General features: G+C 34.9%; 1 protein-coding gene across 3 annotated transcripts in view; it reads left to right on the plus strand.

Annotated features, from left to right (window-relative positions):
• Positions 1-12,028, plus strand: part of VPS13A (vacuolar protein sorting 13 homolog A) — a 257,157-nt gene that overhangs the window by 24,927 nt on the left and 220,202 nt on the right. For all 3 annotated transcript variants that reach the window (XM_060102349.1, XM_060102347.1, XM_060102348.1), the window contains exons 6-12: positions 1,342-1,451; positions 2,377-2,436; positions 4,630-4,689; positions 4,899-4,979; positions 7,736-7,793; positions 11,515-11,642; positions 11,840-11,946. In XM_060102349.1, coding sequence (XP_059958332.1) covers positions 1,342-1,451; positions 2,377-2,436; positions 4,630-4,689; positions 4,899-4,979; positions 7,736-7,793; positions 11,515-11,642; positions 11,840-11,946 — 604 coding nt within the window. The remainder of the gene's footprint in view (positions 1-1,341; positions 1,452-2,376; positions 2,437-4,629; positions 4,690-4,898; positions 4,980-7,735; positions 7,794-11,514; positions 11,643-11,839; positions 11,947-12,028) is intronic.

Consider the following 12,028-nt stretch of genomic DNA (forward strand, 5'->3'; position numbering starts at 1 on the left):
AATTTTGTAATAGTTATTCTGGGGAGTGTGAACAAGTTGACTGGAGAAATGTAGTAAGGTTGCTGGTGAGTTGAAGTTGGTAATGATTAACTTACAGTAGCTGCAATCTGTTCTGTTGTAATTTTTCTCCTCCACTACTCACCTGGCAAGGCATACACATGTTTATGTAAAAAGTAGACTGTTGGTTTTATGCAGGGTTGGAGCTTTATTGAAAGAGGAAAAGGAGAAAAAAGAGAGCACAGAGTTTAAAGTGTTGCTGAAATAATTTATTATGGAATCAGAGCCAGATAAGGAAGTCAGAAAGAAACTAGTGGATAGGGAAAGAAAGATTTAGCATTTAATTGAATTACTGAATAAATTTATAGAGCAGAGGATTTTATTAGGTAGTGGTGGGATTCATTCAACATTTAAAATAAAATGTTCTGTCTTCAAAGAGTTTATATTCTACTTTCCACTTTTTAATTCTAAACTCCTTTTCAATATATTCAAATATATTCACTTATCTCTTGTTCACTCACACTTGTCTTTGATGTACATATGATATCCTCATCAACTTTTCTTTATCTGAGACCTGGGTCAGCTGAATTAGGGAGTAGTAGGTCATTAGAGGAAAAGATAGACAATATGTATATACAGGTGGAATAGGACTAGAAATAGGAAAGGAGATCACCATCATTGGCATTTTCAAGTGGGGGCAAAAACGTTAGTAATTAGTGGTTATCACAGGCATATTAAAAAATAAATTAGGAACCTCAATTCTTTATATTTCCCTGGAAAGTATTGAAGAGATTGTTAATCTCATTTTGGAAAATGAAACAAGTGATGAACTTCCTTCATCCTTGCTTAAAAGGAGAGAGGGAAAGGATCTTACATCTTCCTATTTTGTATTCATTGGGGAAGGAGCATATTCAGCTGTTTTATACTTCTAGCTACAGACAACTTATGATGATAGCATAAATTTTAGCAGAGATTCATTCTTTGCTACTGTTTCTGGCTCTTCTAATATAAGCCTATCATAATTCTTACCTAATAATCTTTATTGTTTTCTATGTCCTTATGTATTCAGGTATAGCTAACAGAAATTATAAAATTTGATGACAGTAAATTCTACGTATTGGACTTTAGTTTGATTGGATAAGAAAGTGGCTTTTGAAAACTGTGTACATTTAGTCACCCGTGAAAGCCTTTTGGTATGTAAAACTTTTGGAAAACAGGCTTTTAGTGTTCTGTTTACAAATACAGATATATTTCTTTAACAAGGTACCAGTTATGTTACCTCAATAAGTGTATACACAGAGTGTATTTTTCATTCAAATTAAAAATGGATATTTGCAATTGTAGAAAAACATCAGGTGGAGAAACAGGACACTTTTACAGAAAAATTAATTACTCAGATCATAAAAAATCTTCAAGTGAAAATTTCCAACATCCATATTCGCTATGAAGATGATGTAAGTATTTTAATAGGTGATAACGGTTTATATTTATTTTACTGTTTGTTGACACCTGCTCTGTAGTGGTCAACTTATGAGATGCTGGGAAGTGGAGGGATATAGAGCTGAAGATGACATTATCTTTATTTTTTATAATTATAGTTGTAATTTGCAGTCCTTAGTGCCTTGATTACACTTTTCTAAAATGTTCAAACATCAGATAATGAAGGTAAATGCCTTGCTTATATTATAATCACCTTTGATAAATGGGAGTTATGAATTTAGCAGTTATATATATATATTTGTTTGTTTGTTTTGCGGTAGGCGGGCCTCTCACTGTTCTGGCCTCTCCCGTTGCGGAGCACAGGCTCCGGACGCGCAGGCTCAGCAGCCAAGGCTCACGGGCCCAGCCGCTCCGCGGCATGTGGGATCTTCCCGGACCGGGGCATGAACCTGTGTCCCCTGCATCAGCAGGCGGACTCTCAAACACTACGCCACCAGGGAAGCCCAGCAGTTATATATTTTTAAAATACTTTAAATTATACTGTGTTTTCTTCCTGGAAAGAGCAATGGTCTAGGAATCATTAAAGCTAGACTTAACTAATTGATGTCAAATGGATCATGTATTCATTCTCTCAAACACATAATCATTGGCTTCTCATAGTTCTATTGTGAGGGTCAATCACTTTTTTTATAAACTTCTTTTTTTGCAGACTGAAAAACATTATGCAGATGTATTATTATTGTACTACACTAATACACTGATACTTAATATTTTAATTAGTATTAGGAAAAATATGGAATAAAAATTATTCCAGAAAGTTGGAAAATGTTTCTGAATGTTCAAAATAGTATACTTCCCAGAAAGTGAAGTTCTTCTATAATATGAATTTTATACAACTACTAAAAATCTGAGTAAAATTTACTCTGTTTTCTTCTTTAGGTCACAAATCGAGACAACCCACTGTCATTTGGTATTTCCCTTCAAAATCTCAGCATGCAGGTACTTTGTTTAAAAAGAAATTCAACCATATTTAATTTTGCAGTATAGTTAATTAAATTAGTAATTACTGTTAATATATGCCAGCATCAGGAGTAGATATCTATATAGAAGTGGTACAGGAGTGCATAGACTGGATTGGAACTGAGGGTAGGTAGTTTCACAGTTCAAAAAATGGTTGACAATCAAATTTAGTTTCAAATGTGAGAGCCTATTATTATTTGCCAATTATGATATTTGATACTTATTTTCTTTAAAAATCCATTCTGAATTTTAAATGCATAAGTACAAAATAAAAGTAATGTTCATTTCAGAATCTTTGATAATTCATGAAAAGCCTAAAGAAACAAATCATTTTATCATCACTATTATTAATAATCGTGGCATACTTTCTTCCTGATTTTTCAAATTGAGAAATTTTAAAAGTATAGGAGTACATAAAGAATTATGAAACATTTGCTCATATCCAGAAGGCATGATTGTTGAATTTGTCATTTAGATTAAGTTTTAAATACTTTTAAAGAATAAGCTGTTATGAATAAAGTATAAATTCCTTCTGTATTCCACTCCACTCTTCTCTCCCACCCAAGAGATAAACATCCTAAGTTTTTAAACTTTATATAATATATTCATTAAAACTGTAATATTTTGTATATTTTTAAAAGTTTACATAAATATGTTATGTGATTCTTCTCTAAGTTCCCTTTTTCTTTACACATTGTTTGTGACATGTATTTATTGCCACGTGTAGTTCAGTTGATTCAGTTCAACTGCTCTGTAGTATTTCATTACATTCTTTTATTTGTTATGTTCATTAAGCTTTTGTGTATGATTTGTTCTTAAAACTTGGATCAACCTCAAGCAGAAAGAGAAAAAAGAAAAGTCAAATGAAAAGTTATTCAATAAAGTTGGGTGAGGTAAACTGTCAAATGCTACTGTTAATGCTGAAAAATAAGGATGGAGAATTAGCCATTGGATTTGGCAATGTGAAGGTGATTGGTAACTGTGTCAGCAGTGGTTTTCACCACTGGTTTTGGAGGTCCTTGGAAACTTATCCCCCAGCCCAGACATATTAAATTAGAAACTCAGGTTGGGACCCAGCAATCTAGTTTAAAAAGCCTTCCAGGTGATCCTAATTGTGTGAAAACTTTGAGCAACACTGTTCTAGTCCATTTAGTTCTCTAGAAAAAAAAATGAAAACCATCTTTTTAACATAAGCATCGGATATCAGTTTATTCCCCTCAGTGACTTTTCATTGCTCTTAGAATAAAGTCCATAGTTTTGTCTTAAAATAGTTTATAATCCCTTTGTAATCTGTCCTCAGGTAAGATACCTAATTTTACCTCTTTCTGTTGTTTTGAATAAGTTCTTGGGCCATATTGGGCTATTTCACTTCTTTGAACATGTCATATATTCAAATATCTTCCTACCGTGAATCATATTCCCTACTGAATTTAGAATTGATAATTTCTATTTATGTGTCACTTATTAGGTTAGATATCACTTTTGCCATCACATCCCTGAGATTGAGGCTCCCACCATGTTCTCCCAGAGTACTGTGTATTTAACCTCCATAATGGCATTTACCTGTTTGTAATTTGTTTACTAGTTTGCTTTTCCACCAAGCAATAAGATCCTTGAATGCAGAATATTCAGTTAATATTCTTTGACTGAATGTTATGATTTTTTTTAATTTATTTTATTTTTGGCTGCATTGGGTCTTCGTTGCTGCTTGTGGGTGTTTTTTCCTCTAGCTGCAGTGAGCGGGAGCTATTCTTCTTTGTGGTGCATGGGCTTCTCACTGCAGTGCCTTCTTCTCTTCTTTTTTTTTTTTTTTTTTTTGGTGGCTTCTCTTGTTGTGGAGTACGGGCTCTAGGCATGCGGGCTTTAGTAGTTGTGGCACATGGGCTCAGTAGTTGCGGCTCGTGGGCTCTACAGCGCAGGCTCAGTAGTTGTGGTGCGTGGGCTTAGTTGCTCTGTGGCATGTGGGATCTTCCCGGACCAGGGCTCGAACCTGTGTCCCCTGCATTGTCAGGTGGATTCTTAACCACTGTGCCACCAGGGAAGCCCCTGAATGTTATGTTTTCGTGGACATTTTAATGGAAACTTGGTCTAGGGCATGATAGATTCTATTTATCACTCTGCCATTTCACATGCAAGTGACAGTTTTTTACTGCTTTTTATTTTCCTTTTCAGACAACTGATCAATACTGGATTCCATGTTTACATGTTGAGACTGAGAAACTATTTCGTAAGGTAAAATAAATATGTTTTGTCAACCCATGGGCTTGACAAAAGATACTCTTAATTAGGAAGGCAAATGATAATATATAGGTAAGGATTTTTGTGAATTGTGTTTACTTGCTTAACTGTTACATGACCAATTATTTGAGATTCTGAAAAAAGCATATGTTAAAGAATCTTCAATGAAAATGAGGCTTATAATAAAATTGATTTCTTTTCAGTTAATCCTATTGGATAACCTTTTTGCCTATTGGAATGTGAAGTCTCAGATGTTTTATCTTAATAATTATGATGAATCATTGGTGAGTAAGTTTTTTTGATATATGCATATACACTTTTGTTGGTATCATATTTTGCATAAGGTTTTATTCATTGTCATTTATCTGACATACTGTAGTCAGTTGTCCTTTTTTTCCTTAGGCAAAATCCATTAGCAGAATTTACAGAAACAGGTGAATATGTATGTGTCTGTACAGAAACATATAAACACATGCCTTTTTTTGTATAATTGACATGCAACATTTATTAGTTACATGTATGCAACATAATGTTTTGATATCTGTATATATTGCAAAATGATCACCACAGTAAGTCTAGTTAACATCCATCACTATACATAGTTACACAGTTTTTTTTCTTGTGATGAGAACTTTTAAGATTTACTCTTAGCAACTTTCAAATATGCAATACAGTATTATTAACTACAGTCGCCTGTTGTACATTACATCCACATGACATAATAATTATTTTATAACTGGAAGTTTGGACCTTTTGACTCCCTTCATCAATTTTGCCCATCCCCACTCTCCACGTATGGCAACCACCAGTCTGTTCTCTGTATCTATGAGTTTGTCTTTTTTTCCTAAATTCCACATGAAGTGAGATAATACAGTATTTGTTTTTCTCTGAGCTGTTTCATGGTCCATTTGTGTTGTCACAAATGACACAATTTCATTCTTTTTTATGGCTGAGTGATATTCCATTGTGTGTGTGTAAAACATTTTCTTCATTCACCTTTTGAAGGACATTTAGGTTGTTTCCATATCTTGGCTATTATAAATAATGCTGCAGTGAACATGGTACAGATATGTTTTCAAGTTAGTGCTTTTGTTTTCTTCAGGAAGATACTCAGAAGTGGAACTGTTGGATCATATGGTAGTTCTATTTTTAATTTTTTGAGGCTCTGCTATTGTTTTCCATGGTGTCTGCACCAATTTGCATCCCACCAACAGAGCAGAAGGGTTCTCTTTTCTTCGCATTCTCACCAACATTTGTTATTTTTTGTCTTTTTGAAAATAGCCATTCTAACAAGTATGAGGTGGTATCTCTTTGTGCTTTTGATTTGCATTTCTCTGATGATTAGTGTTGTTGAGCATCTTTTAATGTACCTGTTAGCCATCTGTATTTCTTCTTTGAAAAATGTCTTTTCAGGTATTCTGCCCACTTTTTAATTGGATTGTTTATTTTTTTGCTTTTGAGTTATATGGGTTCATTATATATTTCAGATATTAACCCCTTATCAGGTATATGATTTGCATATATTTTCTTGCATTCATAAGGTTCCCTTTTCTTGTAATTGATGGTTTCCTTTGCTGTGGAGAAGCCTTTAATTTGGTGTAGTCATATTTGTTTATTTTTGCTTTTGTTGCCTTTGTTTCTGTTGTCCAAAATATCATCACCAAAACTGATGTCAAGGAAATTACCACCTGTTTTCTTCTAGGGATTTTTATGGTTTCAGCTCTTATGTTCAAGTCTTTAATCCATTTTGAGTTATTTTCATTTATCATGTAAGGTAGTAGTGCAATTTTATTCTTTCGCATATGGCTGTCAAGTTTTCCCAGCACCATTTATTGAAGAGACTGTCCTTTCCCCATTGTATATTCTTGGCTCCTTTGTTATAAATTAACTGACCATATATGCATGGGATTTCTGGGTTGTCTGTTCTATTCTGTTGATCTGTATCTGTTTTTATGCCAGTACCATATTGTTTTGATTACTAGAGCTTTGTAATATAGTTAGAAATCAGGGAGGATGATGCCTCCAGCTTTGTTCTTCTTTCTCAAGATCGCTTTGGCTATTCAGGTTCCTTTGTGGTTCCATACAAATTTTAGTATTGTTTTTTCTATTTCTGTGAAAAATGCAATTGGTATTTTGGTGGTGATTGAATTGAATCTGTAGATTGCTTTGGGTAATATGGACATTTTAACAATATTAATTATTCAAATTCATGAGCATGGAATGTCTTTCCATCAGTTATTGTCCTTTTCATTTTCTTTCCTCAGTACCTTATCATTTTCAGGGTACAAGTCTTTCACCATGGTGAAATTTATTGTTACATTTTGATGCAATTGTAAATGGAATTTTTTTCTTAATTTCTCTTTCCGATAGTTTGTTATTAGTGTATAGAAACACCTCAGTTTTCCATATATTGATTTTTATATCCTGCAACTTTATTTAATTCATTTAGTATTAGTTTTAACGGTTTTTGGTGGAATCTTTAGGGTTTTCTATTTATATTACGTCATCTGCAAATAGTGACAGTTTTACTTCTTCCTTTCCAATTTGTATGCCTTTATTTTTCTTACCTAATTTCTCTGGCTAGGACTTCTAATACTGTGTTGAATAAAAGTGGTGAAGGTGGGCCTCTTTGTCTTGTTCCCCAATATTAGAGGAGAAGCTTTCAGCTTTTCACCCTTGAGTATGATGATAGCTGTGGGCTTGTCATCTATGGACTTCATTATGTTGAGATACGTTACCTCTGTACCCACTTTGTTGAGAGTTTTTTTCATAAATAGATGTTGAATTCTGTCAGATTTTGTGCATGTGCTTGTACACATATATAAACACACATATCCTAAAAATTTCTAGAGCATTCTTATATAATAGTAGTTTAATGAGATAGTGTCTAACCATTTTAATATTTTCTTAACTAAGTTCTGCTAAGTTTGAGTTATTTTTTAAATTGCTTTTAGGCATTTTTCTTTTGCATATAATAGGATTTTGTAGAATAAAGGTATATTGGCATGAATATAAATAAAATCAATTTGTCTTTGAATAGGATAGCCTGAGGAATGGTATTGTTGATGAAAGTATTGTTCCAGAAGGTTATGATTTTGGTAAGTACATTTCATAAAATAAATGTACAATTAAAGTAATCAGTATAAATTTTAAGTGAATATTGTTGATGTCACTGTGATATTTCATGTTAATTTTCCCACAAAATTAAATATATTTATAATATATATGCAGAAGCAAAATACTTTTCTGTATCGTGTGTTGACGACTCTCCAATCTGTCACTTCAAGTTTGACTTATTTCTCCTTTACCCTACTGTTATTTCTGGCTGTTTCACTCAGAGTCTGATGAAGAAAGAGAAACCACATAGTAATTTGAGCAGGGAAAGTATTTATGAAGAATTACTAAATATAACAGGGGATTAGAGTAACAAGGGATTGGCTAATAAAAAGTAAAGAGAACTCTAAAGAATATAAGAATAGTAGATAGAAGGAACAGCCCTTACCCTAGGACTTAGGTGGAGTGTCCAAAGAAGAGGGTCCACCTCCCTCAGCACTGAGATCTAGAACTTGTTGGAAAGGGCGTGGCCATGGGTCACTAGGAGGCAGGAAAGTCTGTGGTGCCCTGCCAGTTAAACCTGTAAATTTGCATTCAGGAACTTTAGGGAAACAGACTCTTTAGGGAGCCTCATGGAGAGTTGTCTCCAGAAGGCACTCCACTCTAAAACTGCCTTAGCCACGTACTGAGAGAATTTGCTGGCTGTTGGATGGTGCAAGCTGCCATGTACTGCAGGAGTCTGGTGCTGAAGAAATCTGTTGTGCTGGAGGGCCTGGACACGGGAGAAGCCATTTTCTTTAGGAGCTGCACGTTGCAGAACCATGGCACTGCAGGAGTCTGCTGAATGAGCACTTTAGAACCAGGAAGCATAACTCCTTGCTCCTGCAGTATCTCTCCTGTGTCCTCTGCTGATAAAGATTAACATTATGCTAGCTGGTAAAGAAAAACTATTTAAAGGACCCAAATCTAGGTTATAGAGCAGGCAGGGAAGGGTGATCTGGAGGTTATGGGCAATCAGTTGATAACTGGCACACTTGCTGGAGGGGGAAGGATAATTGAAGGATTTCTTTTTGGTTTTGTTTTTTGTTTTTTTATTTAATGGGAGAGATAGCTTGTTTATAGGCTAAGATTGGAATGATCCATAGAACATGAAAAATAAGAGAGAGAAGGGATTATTTCTGTATTGACATGGGTGAAAGGGGGTAGAATTTAGTGTACAAGTGGAGTGCTTTGCCACAGGTAGGAGCATGGTCAGTTGTTTATAAGACAGATTTCAGTTATAGGAGAGAAGTCTGGGACTTCCCTGGTGGCACAGTGGTTAGGAATCTGCCTGCCAATGCAGGGGACACGGGTTTGAGCCCTGGTCCGGGAGGATCCCACATTCCTCAGAGCAACTAAGCCCATGTGCCACAACTACTGAGCCTGCACTCTAGAGCCCGCAGGCCACAACTACTGAACCCGTGCGCCTAGAGCCCGTGCTCTGCAACAAGAGAAGCTACCACAATAAGAAGCCCATGCATTGCAACGCAGAGTAGCTGCTGGCTTGCTGCAACTAAAGCCTGCATGCAGCTATGAAGACCCAACACAGCCAGAAAGAAAGAAAGGAAGGAAGGAAGAAAGAAAGAAAGAAAGAAAGAAAGTCTGTCTTAGTGTTGGGTGAACAAGTAAATATGGTGATTGGAGTTAATGGGATTTTTTTTCTTCTGAACTCTTTTTTTTTCTTTTAACTGTGGAATTAGAGGTTTTCAGAGGGAGGAGGGGCTGTGAGATAGCCATGTAGGCGAATGAGAGAATGAATTGATGAGAGCAGTATTATCAAAGTGCTGTTTAGACTAGCAACATCGGTATCACTTAGAAACATGTTAGAAATATAAATTCCAGGGCCCATCCCAGACATACTGAAACAGAACATCTGAGAGTGAAGCTTAGCAATCTATTTTTAACAAGCTGTCCTAGTGATTCTGATGAATACTACAGTTTGAGAACCACTGGGCCAGAGTAGGGGTTGGCTAATTTTCTTTTTGCAAAGGACCATGCAGTAAACAAACATGTTACATTTTATAGGTCATGTATAGTCTCTGTCACATATTTTTCTGGTTCTTTTAAACAACGCTTTAAAAGTATAAAAATCATTCCTAGCTCACTTGCTATACAAAAACAGGCTGTGGTATAGGTTTGGCCTATCCCTGGACTAAAAGAATGTTGCGTGATTAGTCAACAACATTAAGTACCTACTTGAGATTTATGACAGTAACGTGAGACCAATCAGTGTGATTTTGTTTTTTCCCAACCACATACAGCTGCTTAGGTATTGATGTGGAGTAAATAGAGGTATGGAGTAAATAGAGTGGCTTTATTCAGAATTCGAGTTTTGCCTAGTAAGTACTGACAAAGTGAGAAGGGCCAAGGAGTTAAAGCGTGAATGCAAGGGAATGACTAAAATAACTGTCAACAGGGTAGGGAGAGCTGAGGATGTGAAGCAGAAGTGAAAGACAGAGCAAGGATAGAGAATCAATGAATGGTAGTTCCCTTAAGACTTGGTTTGGTATTGGATTACTAGAGAGATAGGTGGTGGTGGTAGGAGAGTTGGATGCTTGAGCCTGAGTTTATTGAGAGGTTGAGAATATTGGTATGATAAGGTCTAGTGGATGAGGTGAGGGGGGAAGAGTCCAAGGAACTGAGAGGCTATGGTATTGGAATGATCATTTGTACATTGAAATAATCCAGAAATTAGAGTTGCCAGGAGCTAAAATCTGAGAGAGATGGGAGAGGGTGAAGCCCAGGGATGGATAAATTATCGTAACCAAGGAGGGTATAGTGGGTGGTATAGTCTTGTTTAACAAGAGTTAAAGCTGGAGGAGAGGAATAATTTTACTTTTCAAATACTGGTATTATTGCTTTATACATATACTTTCTAAACTTTCTCTTTCAATATCCTTCCATTTATGTACATATAAATTTCTCTCATTTTTAACTGTATAGTATTCTGTTGTATAGAGTAATGAATTTAACTGGTCCCCTATTGATGAATACCTTCTTGTCCTATTCAAATTAAAAGTATTTTTGAATTTAGTGCTATGCCTTAGGGATGATTAAAACAAGAGGAATATATTATCTTTGTATACAGATTAGCTTATAACTTAGCAGTTGATCTCTTTCTAGATTCTGCTATTACTGGTCTCCCTCTGCATTATTCTTATTCTTTTTGGCACTAAATACAAAGGGTTGAGAGAAATCTTAGATTATGAGTTGAGCCAAGAAGGTTATCTTGGATAAACTCTCATCTTATCTCCTCTCTTTTTTCAAGTTAAAAGGGGGACAGATGGATACAGAGACACTGACCCGAAATTCAGGAATTATAATTATATAATGAAAGTCAGTGGCTAAATAAAACATTTTTCCCCTTAGCATTTCTAATGTATGTTCATTCCTTAAAACTATACTTTTATTAAAATTGTCTTACTAGACTGTTTTGCCTTTTAGAGAGTGTTCCTGCTTGTAAGGATTATTTTGTTGTTTTGAGGGGGAGTTCACTTAGCTTGTACTCATAAAAGACAATATGAATTATAGATAGGAAAAATATAAAAGACTCTTCAACACTAAGTGACGGTTCATATGATCAAGTCATAGCAGTATGGAAATCTGGGAGCTGTATAAAGGGTATATAAGAAATGAAAATCAGCATTTTCAACTTGATTCCTTTAGCACTTTGAGACTCTTGAAAAAAACTCAATTTAATTTTTAAAAATCTGTGTTATTTTCCAGTATTTCGCCCCATATCTGCTAATGCCAAACTTCAGATGAATCGCGGATTGGATTTTGACTTTTCTGTCCCCAAAATAAGCCTGGATATTGAGTTACATGACATAACAATTGAATTTAATAAACCACAGGTGATTTTTTTAATGAAATTTTAAATTGTGAGTTACAGTTTGATAAAAGGAGAGCTAAGATTTTAAATGTTTTTTCAAAAACTCATAATGGTATATGATAACATTTCCTTTAAAAAGTCAATAATTTAACTTTTATCTTTGACAATTAAACAAAAAATCTGAAACATTTAAGAATTTTGACTTTTTTCATTCTTCAGTATTTCAGTCTTATGGAACTTCTTGAATCGGTTGATATGATGACGCAAAATCTACCATATAGGAAATTCAAACCTGATGTACCTCTCCACTACCATGCCAAAGAATGGTAATATGCCTTAAATTTTTTCAAATTGAAGTATAATCGACATATATTAGTTTCAGGCGTACAACATAATGATTCAATATTG

This window comes from Mesoplodon densirostris, chromosome 6 (genome assembly GCF_025265405.1).
Source record: "Mesoplodon densirostris isolate mMesDen1 chromosome 6, mMesDen1 primary haplotype, whole genome shotgun sequence".
Classification (NCBI taxonomy): Eukaryota; Metazoa; Chordata; class Mammalia; order Artiodactyla; family Ziphiidae; genus Mesoplodon; species Mesoplodon densirostris.